The sequence below is a fragment of the Taudactylus pleione genome, unplaced genomic scaffold (genome assembly GCF_031769625.1).
Source record: "Taudactylus pleione unplaced genomic scaffold, aTauple2 ptg000619l, whole genome shotgun sequence".
Lineage (NCBI taxonomy): Eukaryota > Metazoa > Chordata > Amphibia > Anura > Myobatrachidae > Taudactylus > Taudactylus pleione.
This window is the reverse complement of record NW_028285021.1, coordinates 4,637,633-4,656,052: the sequence shown is the minus strand read 5'-3', so window position 1 is coordinate 4,656,052 and position 18,420 is coordinate 4,637,633. Positions and strand designations below refer to the sequence as shown.

The following is an 18,420-nucleotide window of genomic DNA, read 5'->3' as shown; positions in this document are numbered from 1 at the left end:
TATACATGCTTGATTTCAGTGTGATCCCTTGCACAACGGTTAGAGCTTGTGCAAATGTGCACTTATGATGATGACGGCCATGAAACCAAGTGTACAGATAGCAGTGTGGTCACATAAATGGGTACAACTCAGCATATGGGCGAATATAGGCTTTTAGTTCTGAGCATGTAAAGCGGGTGTAACTGCGGTCAACTTGAGTTCAAGACTGTATCAGCCCATTGTATAGCCCTCTTGGGGTTGGGTACGGGATCCCAACCGTTGTGATGCTGGCGGTCAGAATCCTGATGCCTGCAGGTAAGTACCCTAACCTTCCCCCTAACCTACCTTTCCTGCAGCCTAACCCTCCCACCCAGCAGCCTGAACCTAAACTGCAGCCTAACCCTAATCCCAAATCTAATACTTACAGTCAGGATGTCAGTGGTCGGGATTCTGGTGCGGGAACTCTGACTGCCACTGGGATTCTGACCTCTAGCATCCCAACTGCCGGGATGCCGACTAGATCCCCCTCTTGTGCCAATAGGTATAAGCTGATATAGTCAGCAACTGGCATGGGAGAACATTGAAAGGAAGAGATATTCCTAGCCTGTGCTTATGATTGGTTTTGAGTTTGCATCTGAACCCTGTAATAGTCCCCCCTCCTTCTTTCATGCAGGTCCAGCATAAATATATCAGAAGTTGTCGTTGGCTGTTAATGAAATCCCTTTAAAAATGATGCAAGCATGCAAGTTTATGTTCAAACTGGTTCAATCATTCATAAATTTTAGACTTGTAATATAATTTGTGTTTTTTTGGTTAAATGCCTTAGGCCCGTATTCAATTTGAGGCGAAAAGCCGTAATCCGCGGAAAAGTTTTGCCGATGATGTCATTTCGCCAGGCGGAAAAGTATCGCCGTATTCAATTTGAAAGACTTTCTGCCTAGGCGGAAAGTCAATGCAATGTAATAGGCGGAAAAGTTTCGCCTATGAATAGCAGCTGGAAAAAAGTGCAGAATTGGGGTTTTGGGGTGCAACGTTAAGGGAACCCCCTGCAACCTTCAGACAGTCCCCCAAAGGTAAACTGCATAAAAAAAAAAACACTTAAGAACACCCCAAAAAAATCACTTTGGAAGTTGGGGGCAAAAAAAAAAAGTTGGGAGACAAAGTTAAAAACTATGGAACTAGACTCTGGGGGGGGGGGGTCCCCAAGTATGCCCCATGTGTTTTTTTCATTGCAGGGGCTTGCGGCAGGTGGATTTTTCATGATTTTTTCAAGTTAACTTTAACAACTTATAAATATGCTGGCCCCCATTTGCAAGTACCCCAAATTTGCTGGGATAAGTTATTTTCTCCAAAAAAACCCTCCAGAATACTGTTATGCACCACTTAAAAAAAAAATGCTATTTACCAGCTATTGAGCCCGTTTAAAAACACCAAATACCTTCAGCAAGCCAAATCAGGGGTAACCATAGCTAACCCCATGTCAGAGCATCTTTTGGGGGGTGTCAGGCTGATTTCCCCAAATCTGACATGACTTTCCGCTTGTTTAAGTTTCGCCGGGTCCCGTTTTCACGTACTTTCAAATTGAATACGGGGATATGCGGGCACACGCGCGATACTTTTCCGCCTGCAAAACACGCGATGTAGACGAAAAGTCCGGGAGGCGGAAAAGTATCGCGGGTCCGCTCAAATTGAATACAGGCCTTAGCTATGGTTGTGTTTGCTTTGCATCATTAATAAGGGCTTCATTATTCAACGAGTTTTATCATTCAAAACTTGATACATATGATAAATGGTGCTCCAGCCAATCAGCTCCTGTCATTTTTCAAACAGATGACAGTTGGGAGCTAATTGGCTGGAGCACCATTATCATACTGTGGCCGGAGCCCAACCACACATGATTAAAATGGCTGTCACGGCACTGAAGGGATTAACCCTCATGCCGTGGCTCCATTTTTAAAAGGATCTTTAGGCGCAGTGCGCCATATACTGTGAAGTATATGTAATGTGTTTCAACATGTTATATTCAATGTGCTGTGCGCAGTTGTGGAAATGTACTTTTAAATGTATAGCCTATGCACTTATAAGGAATGTATACGTTATTTTGTTTTAGAAGGCTGTAACATTTAAGTTAAATGGTTTTGAGACATTCTCACCTCCTAGTGATATGCTAATTATCCTGACGTAGTGACCAAACCTTCGTTTACAGCACTTTCATTGAAATGCAATGCAGAGATCTCCAGTGTGTCTCTATGTACAATACCCCTGCAAGTTTGGGGAAAGCAATTAGTTTGTGTTTATTAAGCTTCTATTGTTTGTAAGAACTTAGAAGGTGTTAAGACTCGGGAAGCCAAAACTGGTTTTAGTCATAGACATGTGAAAGGACGAATGCCATTGAAAATTTGCATTATATGTACCTTTCAGAAACAGTATATGCTAACTTTTAGGCCCTCATTCAGAGCCGCACGCTATTTGCGGTCGTTCGTTTAAAATCAAGGGGTGGCTATGTAAATGATCCGTACGCACATTGCAGTGTGTTCACACCTCTAAGTCTGAACGAACGAGCAAAACATACGCTCGTTTATTTGTTAAAAACGCCCCCTGGCCGCACGCATCCTACGTCATGTCCGCTATTTATTAGATTAATCGAGTACATCGACCAGCGTATGAACTGCTCGCTATTCTTGTGGTTGGTGTTTGCTACCACAAATTTGCGTGCAGTTCTGGCTATAAAATAACCCAGTAACGTGGTCAATGACGCTGCTGTTTTAAATATACACACCCATAAAACGCCCGTTTTGACCTTTAAGCACGCCTGCGTTCGGATCTCCACTCCCCATTTTCAAGCACCTTCCCCTGTTACCACCCACATACGCCTCATTCTGTCACTCAAAATAGCAGGCACTCGCTATATAGCGTACAAAGGATTTTCGGCCGCACTGACTGGTTCGCGCATGCGTACTAAAAAGCGTACGCATGCGCAGATGCGCAAACATCGCTCGGAACGAGCGTACTGCCGCTAACGAGCGGCTCTGAATGAGGGCCTTAGTTTGTGCCTTAGTCAAAGCAACTGTTTTTTGGGTGGTGAAGAGGAAATTAGGTTAGTATCTTTAAAATGTAAGATGTATTTCATTATATTTTGTGAGCTAGCATGATTGGCTAATAGGAACACAGGGCGGATTTGCCCACTTGGTAAAGTGTATTGGAGTGGCAGAAAAGGTTTCGTGCCTGGTAAAATTGTACATCCATGTATATCCTTTGTGGAGAAGAACTTCTGTTAAGATTTCTGTATGCTGTAACCCCTTAAAGCTGAGGGAAGGTCTTTTTCAAGACTATGAGCAATAAACATCTTTGCCTATTCAATTGCATTTGAATCCTGCAACCAACAGAATTGTGCCAAACGTTATTCCTTTCTCCTACTATTCTGGGTTGAGCCGAGCGCCTCCGAAGCTCAAGCCCTCAGGCCGCTGCCGTGCGGAGCCTGGTCCATTGCGAGGGATCAGGTGGGAACAGCCAACACCAATCAGGAGGTGTGGCCGCAGCTAGTCGACGCATACGCAGCAGTAAGCGGTTCCAAACACTGACGGAAGGAGTTTGGTGGTGGCAGCATTGTTACGCCCATGGCGCAGTGGGTGTAGTCAATGACAGGCAGTCACTGACGGTAAGCGGGAATCACTGATACCCCAAGTTCCAGTGGGGATTGAAACCCTAATCTGTGATCTGGAGTAGGCAAGAGGCCATCCGATCACAGATATGCAGAGAGTTTTAGCACTCGTTATGAATGATAAAACTTGTTGATAAATGACCCCCTAACTACTTGAAGGTTTGTTATTGCTTACTATAATTTTATGCCCAATGAAATATTGTATTTCACTTTAATTTACCTTCATTACATTCATGGATAGTCCTTCTCTAATATTAATAAGTTACCTTACTTAAGTAGGAGCTGCCTCTATAAATTTGAAAACAGGAATAACCACAGGCCAAATGCCACAGATGCTTGTACAGGCTTAATGGACTGATTCCCCCTGAGGACAGCTGTTCAGTATTCAGTGAGCAATGTGTAAGTGAAAGATCAATTACGGTACGTTTGTGAGAATGTGGGGGAGATGTGATAATGTGGAGAGTGATAATGTACCAATGTACAGATCAGCTCATAACTGTAATTTTTCAAACACAGCCTGTAAAGCGACAGTTAGGAGCTGATTGGTTGGTACTTTATTACTCTGCACTTTATCTCTCCGCAAGGCTTAGTACATCTCCTCATCTTGTCTGTATATATATATATATATATATATATTTATGTATATATATATATATATATATATATATATATATTATTTTTTTTATTTATTATATTATTTTTTTTAGGTAGGTTGACATTTTTAATAAAATAATATAAACTCCTTATAAATAAAACTTGGGCATAAAGTTACATTTGCAATAAGTGTGCTCTTTTATAAGTGTCCCTATAGTGTTTCTTTTCTAAATTGCACATATGTTGGTTTAAACATTTTTAGAAAATATACAAAACTAAAGCACATCGCTGTTTCTGTTCCTGATGCATTTCATCAATGGGAAGTTCCCCTTTATCAAAGGAATCATATGCACATATTAATTTTTATCAAGTACTTATGGAAAGTCAATGCAATGCATATAAAAATACAACATTCCTTTAATAAATTCTATCGTGAAAATGTGTTGCACAATCTCGGACATGTGATTGTTGTACAGTGTAATCCATGGTGAGAACTGAGATAATGAAGCGACACTGGTGCTGTTCCCTACAGATCACTATTGCGGTGAAACAAGCTGCCTCTCTGAAGGCTATGGACAGTGGAGGGACGTCAGACCCGTACGTTGTTGTGTTCCTGACCAACGACACCCGAAAGAAAAATGAGACCAAAGTCTATCGCAAGACACTGAACCCTACTTTCAACGAGAACTTCACTTTTAAGGTATAGTCTGAGGAATATTTATTTATTACCAGTTATATATATAGCGCACACATTATTCCGCAGCGCTTTACAGAGGATATTAGCCTTTCACATCAGTCCCTGCCCCAGTGGAGCTTACAATCTATATTCCCTACCACATGCTTATACACATAAACACTAGGGGTAATTTTTTTGCTGGGAGCCAATTAACCCACCTGTATATTTTTAGAGTGTGAGAGGAAACCGGAGTATCCGGAGGAAACCCACGCAAGCTCCGGGAGAATATACAAACTCCGCACTGTTAGGGCCCTAGTAGGAATCAAACCCACGACCTCAGTGCATACACCGTCTGTCCTGCCCCAATATCTACAATATTAAACGTGCAGGAAGATGGGAACAATGTAAAGAATATCACAGTATATAATAGTATTGAGCCCGGTTTTCTATAGATTGCTGTAACATATATAGCACTGTCACTGGTTGCATAATGTAGACACAGATCATAATATACTGGAGGTTTGGGACAAAGAATAAAATAAGTCATAAGTTACATAAATTGGCACATTAATCAGTTTTCAATTGTACCTAATTTCAAGAGACGATGTCCCTATTTTCCACGTTTAACAGAAGAATTTGTTCTTTTTGGTATGTGAGGTACAACTCTCACCAGGATATTTAATAAAAAAATATGAGATATGGTAAGAACTTACCCTTGTTATCTCTATTTCTACGAAGTCCATAGGGTTCCACAGGATACCTTGGGGTATAGGTGTGACGTCAGTCGCAGGGCACCAAAGAGTTAAGCTTTCAGCCTCCCAGGATGCACTAGGTCCCCCTCCTATACCCCGCCCCCGGGCCAAGGCACCTCAGTTAGTTACCAAGCCATAGGCCGGAGGAGGAGAAGGAAGAGAGAGAACAAAGATCTGGACACATACAAGAATCACATTCTCACCAGAGGGAGACGGAAACCGGTGACCAGAGCAAAGCCCATCTGCAGCACAGGTGCGACAGGGCGGGAGTCCTGTGGAACCCTATGGACTTCGTAGAAATAGAGATAACAAGGGTAAGTTCTTACCATATCTCATATTTTCTACTTCAGGGTCCATAGGGTATCCACAGGATACCTTGGGGATGTCCCAAAGCAGTATCCTTTAAGGGTGGGGACGCTCCTGTGCAGAAAGGAGAATCCGCTGCCCGAAGGAAGCATCCTGAGAGGCGAAGGTGTCAAACCTGTAATACCTCACGAAGGTATGGACAGAAGACCACGTAGCAGCCTTGCAGATCTGAACTGCCGAGGCACCACGTCGAGCTGCCCACGAAGGACCCACTGACCTAGTGGAATGAGCCTTCAGAGAAGGAGGGACCGGTAGGCCTTCATGAAGATAAGCTTCAGAAATAGCCATACGGATCCAGGCTGCCAAAGTTTGCTTTGAAGCAGGCCAACCCTTTTTACGGAAGCCATAGAGGACAAACAAAGCGTCCGACTTCCTAAACGAAGAAGTGCGGTCAACATAAGTCCTTAAGGCCCGCAAAACATCCAAAGAGGCCTCACCCACGGAAAGACCCGGTGAGTTAAAGGCCGGAACAACTATTTCCTCGTTAACATGAAACTGGGAAACTACTTTGGGAAGAAACTCGGGCCGAGTGCGGAGCACTGCCCTGTTCCCATAAAAAACCAAGAAAGGGGGTCTACAAGAAAGAGCCCCTAACTCAGAAACACGCCTGGCCGAAGCAATGGCCAGAAGGAAAACAGTCTTAGCTGTTAGCCATTTAAGATCCACTGAGCCCAGTGGTTCAAACGGCGGTCCTTGGAGAGCCCTCAGGACCACAGCCAAATCCCAAGGCGCCACAGGTGGAACAAAGGGCGGCTGAATGCGGAGAACACCCTGCATAAAGGTGCGCACATCCGGGATTGTAGCAATCCTACGGTGAAACCAGACAGATAGGGCCGAAACCTGTACCTTCAAAGAAGCAAGGCGAAGCCCATGATCTAGTCCCGCTTGCAGGAAGGCGAGAATCCGAGACAGACGAAACTCCCGCGGTGCATAACCTCTCGGTCGACACCACTGGAAGAACGTATGCCACACGCGATGGTATATCCTCGCGGAAGACGGTTTCCGAGCTCGTAACATGGTACGCACCACAGAGCTGGAAAACCCCCGGGACCTCAGCATGGCCGTCTCAACAGCCACGCCGTCAAAGACAGCCGAGTCAGGTCCGGGTGAAGACAAGGACCCTGAGACAGAAGGTCCGGTCGTAGCGGCAACCGCAGAGGACTGTCCACGGACAGACCCTGAAGGTCTGAGAACCAGTGCCGTCTGGGCCACGCGGGAGCTATCAACAGGAGCGTCCCTCCTTCCTGTTTGAATTTCCGGATTACCCGTGGAAGAAGGGAGACCGGAGGGAACAGGTATGCGAACTGGAACGTCCACCGGACGGACAGAGCATCCACCAGAGACGCCCCTTCGTCTCTTGTGCGAGACCCGTACACCGGCAACTTGTTGTTGTGCCGGGACGCCATGAGGTCGATTTCTGGAAGACCCCACCTGTCCACCAGTAGTTGAAAAACGTCCGGGTGCAGGGACCATTCCCCCGGATGAACGTCCTGGCGGCTTAGAAAGTCCGCCTCCCAATTTAGCACTCCCGGGATGAAGACCGCTGATATGGCCGGAAGATTGCGCTCCGCCCAAACCAGGATCCGAGAGACCTCTACGAGAGCCGCCCGACTGCGAGTTCCTCCTTGCCTGTTTATGTAGGCCACGGTGGTAGCGTTGTCCGACTGGACCTGCACCGGGCGACCCTGGAGAAACCGCTGTGCCTGCTGGAGAGCATTGAAGACCGCACGGAGTTCCAAGATATTTATTGGAAGCTCCGCTTCTGTCGGCGTCCACCTGCCCTGGAACAAGTGTGGACCCGAAACTGCTCCCCAGCCCCGAAGACTGGCGTCCGTTGTCAACAGGACCCAATTTGGAACCCAGAACGGACGTCCCTTGTTGAGGTGGGTCGTCTGTAACCACCACGCAAGGGACAGGCGAACCTCCGGGGTGAGCACAATCGTCTGGGACTTCAGAGACTGAGTCAGCCCGTTCCACTTGGACAGGATCAGGTGCTGCAGAGGTCTGGAGTGAAACTGGGCGTATTCCACCATGTCGAACACCGACACCATGGAGCCCAGTAACCTCATCGCCGAGTGTAAGGACACCCGGCGGCTGTGCAGGCAACTGCGCACCCTTGACTGTAAAGCAGAGATCTTGTCCTCCGTCACGAAGATCCTTTGCTGACCCGAGTCCAATAAGGCTCCAAGATACAGAATCCTCCGAGACGGGATTAGAGTGGACTTCTGCCAGTTGATTAGCCAGCCGTGCCGTTGCAGCAGTGCAATGGTCAGGTCCAAGTGGCGTAACAGGAGCTCTGGAGATCCTGCCACCAATAACAGGTCATCCAAATACGGCAACATGCGGACTCCCTGCAGCCGCAGAGAAGCCGCCATGACTGCCATCACCTTGGTGAAAACACGTGGTGCTGTTGCCAGGCCAAAAGGTAACGCCCGAAACTGGAAGTGGTCGCTGCGGATTGCAAACCTGAGGAACTGTTGATGGCGCAAAAGAATAGGGACATGCAGGTAAGCGTCCTGTATGTCCAATGACACCAAGTAGTCCCCAGGTTCCAGCTCCAGAATGATGGACCGTAGGGTCTCCATCCGAAACTTCGGGACCCGCAAAGACTTGTTGAGTGCTTTGAGGTTGATAATCGGACAATATGACCCATTGGGTTTCTGTACCAAAAATAGATTTGAATAGAAACCCTGGCCCCTCTGGGAGAATGGAACAGCCACTATAACTCCAGCCTGGAGCATAGTGTGCAATACCTTCCGCAGCTCCGTAGCCTTGTTCCGGTCTGATGGGAGACCCGTGGTGAAGAAGCGAGCCGGGGGTCTGTGCCGGAAGGAGAGGGCGTATCCGTGGGAAACCACCTCCAGAACCCAAGTGTCTGTCGTAGTGGTCGACTAACACTGGGCGAACTGTAGCAGGCGGCCTCCCACCCTGGGATCCCCCAAAGGGAGGCCCGGACCGTCAGGCCGCAGGCTTGTCATCTGGCTTGGGGGCCGGACGTCTGGTACTCCATGCCTGCTTCCGGGGCTTGACCGATTTCTTAGGGCAAGCCTGTCGAGGAAACGACTGTGGTTTGGGCCTGCCCTGGGCCCTAGATGACCGAAAGGACGATGGTCCCGAACCAGAAGGAGCAGCGGCCGACGGGAGACAAGCAGATTTGGCTGCCGCCAGCGTGGCCACAATCTTATCCAGATCCGGACCGAAGAGAACTTCTCCGGTAAACGGCAACGCTTCCAGACCTTTCTTGGAATCTGCGTCCGCCTTCCAGGATCGCAGCCACAAGGTGCGACGAGCAGCCACCGCTGCTGAAGAAATTCTAGACACCAGAGTACTAATGTCTAGAGCCGCCTCGTTGATGTAGGTGGCCGAATCACGGAGATTGCCAATCAACTCCGCCTGTTCGGCCGGACAGTCGGATTCAAAAGAAGCCTCTAATGAATCCGCCCAGCGCTCCATCGCTCTGGCAACCCAGCAAATGGCCATAGCCGGCCGTGCTGCCCCCCCTGCAAGGGAATAAGCGGACTTCAGGCAGATTTCTACCTTGCGGTCCGTAGCATCCTTAAGGGAGGACATGGATGGCATCGGCAATGTGGCACTACGGACAAGACGGGTCACGTGAGAATCCACCTGTGGAGGGGATTCCCACTTAGCAAAATAATTATCCGCGAACGGATAAGCCACCGCCAGGCGTCTCTGCGGCTGGTATCTTTTGCCAGGTTGTTTCCACGCCTCCTCTAAATGGTCCACCAACTGACCCGAAAGAGGAAAGACTGTGGCATCGCCCTTCACATCTTTGAAAAAGGCATACTTAGATTTAGCCGCTGGGGGAACTTCGTCCTCAATCACCAAGGCTGTGCGGACCGCCCGAATAAGTCCAGGAATATATACTTTGGACTTAGCATCAGTGTCCTTAGTATGGAGAGGTTCCTGATCGTAAGGATCCAGAATCTCCCCATCATCAGACGTCCCTTCGTCATCCTCATAAGGAGCGGACAGAGACGCCACCGGCCTTTTATGAGGCCGCATCACAGACTCCCCTTGCAACACATCCGACAAGTGCTGTACAGAACTCGTCAGGGAGTTAACCCACGCTGGCTCCTGAGAACCCGGGAGCGGGGAAATAGGGAGACTGTGGGGTACCACCAATTGTCGTGGGAACCCCTGCATGGGTGACGACACCACAGACTGCTGGGACAAACCCATCGGAGTAAACGCGGGCTGCGGAGCTAACTGGCCCACTAAAGCTGTTAACGCCTGAGCGAAACAAGCCCAGGGAGGCTCCTGTACCGGTGCTGTAACCGTAATAGGCCGCGCCATGGACAAACACTGCCGGCAAAGGCCCTCCGCGCTACCCTCCCCCTCCGCTAACGGTACTTTGCACGTGGTACACTGTAGCCGGAGGGGAAAATCACTTTCAGACATGATGGCACCACGTATGTGACCTCTCTCACCAATTAAGTATTAAATAGGCGAGAGACCACCCTGCAGCACCGCACCGCAAGGGCTTTAGCAGAAGAACAGGGACAGTAATAAAGCTGACAGTTTAGAGAAGAAAAGTTACAGGCAGCGCTAGCACAGTCACATACAATGCAGAGAAATAACAATTCCTGCACTAACAGCGCTGATCACTCAACTACACAGACACAGGGCCTGGTAGGACACAGCGCTGCATACACAGACCTGAGCCACAGCGGAGGAGAGGTATGCGGGGGGACCCAGACCACGATGCTTCCTTCCAGCGCTTCCAGCAGCGTTCACCATGCGTTCTGGAGAAGATGGCCGCCGAGGAGCAGAGAGGAGGCTGGCCTGGGGGAGGAGCGCTGCCACAGGACCAGTCGGCAGCATGCAGAGAGGGCTGTGTGCAGCGGGGGAGGCGCCGGCTGTGAGACAGGGAAGGCGCGCTCCCCTGGCATGCATTTAACCCCTGGGACGCCGCAGCGCTACCGCTCTGCTGCGGTCCGCTGTCCCAGGGGGTAGTGGAAGCGCAGGTTGGTCGCCTGGCTCCACGCTGCAGCCAGTCCCCAGGGAGCCCCCTGCCTGGGGACTTAGGACCATGTGACCAGCGGGGACCCACCGCGGGACCCCGCTGCTTACCTCTGTCCCCCTTGAATCCGGCCATGGTCCGGAGCATCTGGGGTCACCGCTAGCTGTGACCCCAGACGCCCACCAGCATCCCCGGATCAGTACCGGCGTTCTGGTACCGGCGGGGTGTAGGGAAGACAGCATGGACATCAGGACTGACAGTCCATGCTGTTCATCCAGATGTGCAGCCACAGCTGCATGAACAAGAAGCTTCAGGGGCTCTTCTAGCCCCCACTCCAACAGGTGCACCGTCTCCGGCCGGGCACCAAACTAAACTGAGGTGCCTTGGCCCGGGGGCGGGGTATAGGAGGGGGACCTAGTGCATCCTGGGAGGCTGAAAGCTTAACTCTTTGGTGCCCTGCGACTGACGTCACACCTATACCCCAAGGTATCCTGTGGATACCCTATGGACCCTGAAGTAGAAACAATATTTAATACCCCCCCCCCAAAAAAAACAAAAAACTGGTATAATTATCCCAGTGAACATGTCACAATGGGGATGACACTGCAATCTGTAAACTCACTGATAATGATTTTACAAGTACCCGCTCTGTACTAGTAACACCGGTCAAGCCTGGAGAAAAATATGCACTTTGTAAAGTTCAGTGAAGTAATATCAGTTAGTAAACCATCCACTTCCTGATTCTGGAAGAACAGTTACAGAACAGTACACATTCAAAACTATGAAGTATAGTGACTATGAAGAGGAAACAATCATACATGGGGCATTTAGATCATGGGTGGTGTGTAACCTAGGAAATGAGTTGTTGAGTAAGTTACTGTAGGATTATTAGTTTGCTGACTTTCTTCATTTATTTTTTGTAAATTTTTTAACAAATAGCAGATAGATGTTTCATTTTTCCATTTAATCAAGTCCTAGGGTAACATCGACAGTATGCAAGAATTTCCTTGTCCAATGTAGTAAGTTACTTGTGAATAGTGAATTTGTGCGCTAGGGATGTATTAATAATCACAGGGACTCTGATAGGAGCCAGTCCCTGCGATGTCTTAGAAGTGTAGTGATTGCTATATGTGATGACTTCAGGACCCCCTATAAACTCTGTGGACTGTAGCCTAAAGGCTACAATGGCATTAGCTATTTATTAACAGTTATTTATTTAGCACACACACATGGGTGTCGGGAACGATTTTATGCACAGCCCCTCCTTTCTAATGTTGGGGGGGGCGAGTTCTCCCCTTAACCTCCCCCCACCCCCCAGTTCCTGTGCCCATGTGCACATATATTCCTTTTAATTTTAGTTACAGGGTTTAAGCCCTAGAATGCTTCTCATTTCAGAGTTTGATAAATTTGCATTTAAGTAACCCCCGTAGAAACCTATGGGGGGTGCTTTTGCAAAGTAAACGGGGTAGAGGGGGCACCGCAGCAGATATTCCGATAACTGCTCTGGTCCCCTATACATACATACATAACGGAAATACTTCATATTTGTGACCACCTAAAAATGGATGTTTTCCAGGTTATTTAACAAATATTACTTGATATATAGGCCCCCTAACGAGAATGACATTGTGTAGCATTACTCCACCATTGTACTATAAAAAGTGTGAAAAGTAGTGAATAAAGGACCTAATTCAGCGATGGACGGATTTGCTGAGCTGCACACAAGCAGCTGTGCAATTCCATCCATCTAAAATGCAAATGCAGCAGGAGGTGTCTGTAGGAAACAACCGAGGTCGCAGTCTGGGATCACCATGGCAACCATCATGACCAGCAGCCTGGCCGGGTTCTTGCTGCATGACCAGCTGCGAGGCCAGGAAATCTGCGTCCGCCGACGCAGACCCCGTCCTCCCCGGAAAACGGGAACGGTGGCCAGCCACGCTCCCGCTCTGCCCCCCAGAGCATGTCAATCATCCTGCAGCATGAGGGGAGAGGGTCTGTGAGCGTGATCGGCAGGACCCGTCCTGCGATCTGCGCAGGCCCTAAGCCATCAGAGATGTACACTAACCACCGAGGTTTGAGTACATCTCTGAATCAGGCCTAAAGTCTGGAATTTGACATCATGTATGAAAAACAAATGGGATTTAGCGCCTAGTGTCGTTGTGATCCATAAAAGTAGATAATATTTTAATACACCATGTTAAAGTGCACACGTTACCTGTGATTACATTATAATTTAATTCTCTTTCATATATATGTTACTTTAATCACACATTATGGGTCGAATTCACAGTGTGTAAAAATAGGAAAATGTATAAAATTTAGGTTCCAGTGATAAGTTTAGTGAAATAGCTATTCATTTCTCTAATGCAATCATTTCACTCCTGTGTCGGGAAGAGTTCCAGATGTAACTTGTGTGAAGTGCAGTCCATAGGCTACAGTAGCTAACATCATCCGAATATGCCGTTAGCTACCGGGGTTTGCATTTCGGAGCTTGGTAAAGCAGCCCCCGTAAAAACCTTTGTGTGCTGCTCCTGCTTCCGGAAATGGAGTAACTGCGGCAGATATCAGACACATCTGTTGCGCTCCCCCCCCATGGATCCTTAATATTTGTGGGTACTCTCCCCTCGAAAAAAGGCTTTTTGGAACATATCCAGCAAGCATTGTTTAATAAATAAGACACTTGAAATAATACCACTGGTATTAATGAATACTCACCTGTCCAGCGACATGCAGCGATGTCTCCCTCCTGAGCGACCTGCTTTTCCCAGCTGTCCACAGTACAACGCTGCCAGCGGAAGGCTAGCGCGAAATGCACAGGAGCCACAGGAGCTAGACTTCTCGCAATGTTACCTGGTAGATTGTAGTAACTCTCTTTAATATACCTCAGGTGCTACAGACAGAGACACAGGAAACAGAGGTCGTGATGCAGGTTTATGACTTTAACCGTTTCTCGAAGCATGATGTGATCGGTGAGGTGCGGCTGCAGCTCGGGGACATGGATCTGCAGCATGTCATTGAGGAGTGGAAAGAGCTGGGAGCTGAAGGCAAATCAGAGGTGAGGGCCCAATGACACCGGGGCAGGGCCACATCCTGGGGATAATGTCATCATCTTCCAACAAATATATACCTAGACATATTTACTGTACCGACTTCTATATTGCTTGAATCTTTTTACAGTATGAACGACTCGGAGACATCTGCTTCTCACTGAAATACACCCCTGTGACTTCGAAGCTCATTGTTGTCATCCTCGAGGCCAAGAAACTTAAAAAAATGGACAATGATGGATTTTCAGGTGATATTTTTTAAATAACATATACAGTAGAGACAGTAGTATCCATTGTTTAGATCCTGTTTGATGTAAAAAAAAATGTGATAGCTGCCACAGAAAACTGTGCATTTATATCATGAATTTTGAATTGTTAATGGCTACAAGTCAAATAAAGAGTCAAATAAATAAATAAATAAATAAAAAATAAGCTGCACCCAAACCTTTTCCCATCCACTTATAAAGCAATACTGAATGCATGGCACGCAGCTCTAACTTCAGGAGCAGAGTAGTGTGACGTAGAACATATCTATCAACTGTCCCTACAATGTTTTGACTGAGCGTGACAATCACCCAAAATCAGGACTGCCCCATCAGAATCAGGACAGCTGGCATACTGTCCTGCTCTCCTACCTGATCATGCAGCTTCCCCTACCCTCTGCTGCTCCTGGTGTCTTAGGGGTCTATTCATTATCGCTTTTATACAAAAGCAGGTGAAAATGTAAATTTTCACCTACTATAGTAGAAATGGTTATGGTATATAAGATAGACAGTAAAAAGGTCGATAGTGTCTAGCTAGACACCAGATGTTAGACAGTCAACAGGTCGACAGGGACAAAAGGTCGAGATGGAAGAAGGTTGACAGGTACAAATGGTCGACATGGACACAAGGTTGACACGTAAATGGTCGACACACAGATGGCCACATGTTTTTGTTTTTTTTCCAACCCTGATCTTCACACTAACCCTCCCATTGGTGCCTAAAGCTAACCATCCCTCCTGGTGCCTAACCCTAACTGTCAGGGTAGGTGCCTGACTCTAATGATACATTCTAGTGCCTAACCGTAACTCTACCTCTTGGTGCCTAAAACTTACCGTCAGGGTAAGTGCCTAACCCTAAACAAAAAAAAAAAAAGTGTTGATCATTTTCATGTCGACCTTTTGACCATGTTGACCATTTGTACCTGTCGACCTTCTTTCTAGACACTATCGATCTTTTTACAGTCCGGATACCAGTAGAAATGGCCTTTCATTAAAAAGGTAATGCAGGAGATAAAGGGCTGTCTGCCAACTTCTAGCCTGGGGGGCGAATACAATCAAGAGACCCCAGCTTTTCTAGCAGCATATGGCAAAATGGATGTGACAAAACCAAAAAAACTGCAGGCGTGGTTTATCCGATTACCCCCTCCATTGCATCTCATTACCCTTGCCTAACTTTTTGATTGCCTTCTTCATTGCCCACTTGCATAGATCTGGGTTTGCCCCTGAATGTCTGTCTCATCAACCCCTCCATGGATATCTCCCTGATTGCCCTCTTCATAGCTGTCTCATGAAATCCTCCCTGCATATACTGTATAACACTGAGCCCCTCACAGCACTCACTGAATCCCTCACAGGTCACTCACTGTCCCCTCACATCTCATACTGACTCCCTCACATCTCATACTGACCCCCTCACATCTCATACTGACCCCCTCACATCTCATACTGACCCCCTCACATCTCATACTGACTCCCTCACATCCCATACTGACTCCCTCACATCTCATACTGACCCCCTCAATTCCCCCTAACAATGTTCATTGTCCACCTCACAGCTCCCCCTGCCCCTTTACTGTCCACCTCACATCACTCCGCCCTCCCTTCAATGTCCACCTCACATCACTCCGCCCTCCCTTCAATGTCCACCTCACATCACTCCGCCCTCCCTTCAATGTCCACCTCACATCACTCCACCCTCCCTTCAATGTCCACCTCACAGCTCCCCCAGCCCCTTTAATAACCACCTCACAGCACTTCCCCCGGCCCAGGGTCTACTAACACGATGTGCAAGAAATTTTAGAGCACCCCACCCAATTAAATTATATTAATAATTAATACTTTTATTATTATTTTTATAATTCAAAAATTAAACAATTTAGCTCCAAAGGGAAAAAAACACACATTGGCCCTCACTGGAAGAAAAAAAAACACACATTTGCACGACAGAAAAAAATTAAACACACTGGTCCCCACAGGAAAAAATTAAAACACATTAATTGCCTCAGCCCGCCATAGAAGACTGTCGGTAGCAGAAGAGAAGAGAGAGCAGCTCCCAGTCCCTACCTTGCCATCAGCTGCAGGTGGCATCTGTACTAGCTACAACTGCAGCATCAGTGTCTGCAGAAACAGGTCTGGTGTTTCGCAGGGTGAGAATGTCTGCAGGGACAGGTCTAGTGGGTGACAGGGTGAGACAATCTGTGGTGCAGGTCTGGTGGGTGACAGTGAGACAGTCTGCAGGGACAAATCTAGTGTTTGGCAGGGTGAAAGAATCTGCAGGGACATGTGTCGGGTGAGAGTCTGCGGGGTCAGGTGTGGTGGATGACAGGATGAGAGTCTGCAGGGACAGGTGTGGCAGGTGACAGGGTAGAGTCTGCAGGGACAAGTTTGGCGGCTGACAGGTTGGAGTCTGTGGGGACAGATGGGTTAGGTGACAAGGTAGAATCCGTGGGGACAGGTGTGATGGGTAACAGGTTGGTGTCTCTGGGGACAGATGTGGTAGGTGACCAGGTAGAATCTGTGGGGACAGGTGTGCTGGGTAACGGTAGAGTCTGTAGGGACAGGTGTGATGGGTGACAGGTTGGTATCTGTGGAGACAGGTGTGATGGGTGACAGGTTGGTGTCTGTGGGGACAGGTGTGATGGGTGACAGTTTGGTATCTCTGGGGACAGGTGTGATGGGTGACAGGTTGGTGTCTGTGGGGACAGGTGTGCCGGGTGACAGGGTAGAGTCTGTGGGGACAGCGTGTGATGGATGACAGGTTGGTGTCTGTGGGGTCAGGTGTGATGGGTGACAGGTTGGTGTCTGTGGGGTCAAGTGTGATGGGTGACAGGTTGGTGTCTGTGGGGACAGGTGTGCCGGGTGACAGGGTAGAGTCTGTGGGGACAGCGTGTGATGGATGACAGGTTGGTGTCTGTGGGGTCAGGTGTGATGGGTGACAGGTTGGTGTCTGTGGGGACAGGTGTGCCGGGTGACGGGGTAGAGTCTGTGGGGACAGCGTGTGATGGGTGACAGGTTAGTGTCTGTGGGGACAGGTGTGATGGGTGACAGGTTGGTGTCTGTGGGGACAGGTGTGATAGGTGACAGGTTGGTGTCTGTGTGGTCAGGTGTGATGGGTGACAGGTTGGTGTCTGTGGGGGCAGGTGTGATGGGGGACAGGTTGGTGTCTGTGGGGACAGGTGTGATGGGTGACAGGTTGGTGTCAGTGGGGACAGGTGTGATGGGTAACAGGGTAGAGTCTGTGAGGACAGGTGTGATGGGTGACAGGTTGGTGTCTGTGGGGACAGGTGTGATGGGTGACAGGTTGGTATCTGTGGGGACAGGTGTGATGGGTGACAGGTTGGTGTCTGTGGGGACAGGTGTGATGGGTGACAGGTTGGTATCTGTGGGGACAGGTGTGATGGGTGACAGGTTGGTGTCTGTGGGGACAGGTGTGATGGGTGACAGGTTGGTGTCTGTGGGGACAGGTGTGATGGGTGACAGGTTGGTGTCTGTGGGGACAGGTGTGATGGGTGACAGGTTGGTGTCTGTGGGGACAGGTGTGATGGGTGACTGGTTGGTGTCTGTGGGGACAGGTGTGATGGGTGACAGGTTGGTGTCTGTGGGGACAGGTGTGATGGGTGACAGGTTGGTGTCTGTGGAGACAGGTGTGATGGGTGACAGGTTGATGTCTGTGGGGACAGATGTCTGTGGGGACAGTCTAAACATAGCAGACGCACCCCTAGCAGACAATCTGTGACTTTTATCACTTGACGCAACCAGAATGATCCAATTATAGCACCATGTATGTCAATATGTAACTTTGGATTTAGATTTGTAAAATGTAAGTTCAGAGTGGTATTAGAGAAATTAGTAATGCCAAACATACAGTTCTCTATCCCTGCAGACCCATATGTGAAAGTGCAGCTGGCTCTGAATAAGAAGAAATGGAAGCGTAAGAAGACAGGAGTGAAGAAGAACACCTTGAACCCATACTTTAATGAACAATTTACCTTTGATGTGACGCTAGAACAAATTCAGGTGTGGCATTTATTAAGTATACTCACTGGTAACTGGCTGCTTCACCTGATGTACCTGTGTAGACCTGGTTAACAGAGTCATTTC

The 18,420-nt window shown here is 48.2% G+C and overlaps 1 protein-coding gene across 1 annotated transcript in view; it reads left to right on the top strand.

Moving 5' to 3' along the window:
• The window catches only part of LOC148479665 (synaptotagmin-2-like), a 52,911-nt gene that overhangs the window by 31,915 nt on the left and 2,576 nt on the right, over positions 1 to 18,420 (top strand). Inside the window, exons 5-8 of the mRNA XM_088454556.1 lie at positions 4,767 to 4,934; positions 13,897 to 14,064; positions 14,187 to 14,304; positions 18,203 to 18,336. Coding sequence (XP_088310682.1) covers positions 4,767 to 4,934; positions 13,897 to 14,064; positions 14,187 to 14,304; positions 18,203 to 18,336 — 588 coding nt within the window. The remainder of the gene's footprint in view (positions 1 to 4,766; positions 4,935 to 13,896; positions 14,065 to 14,186; positions 14,305 to 18,202; positions 18,337 to 18,420) is intronic.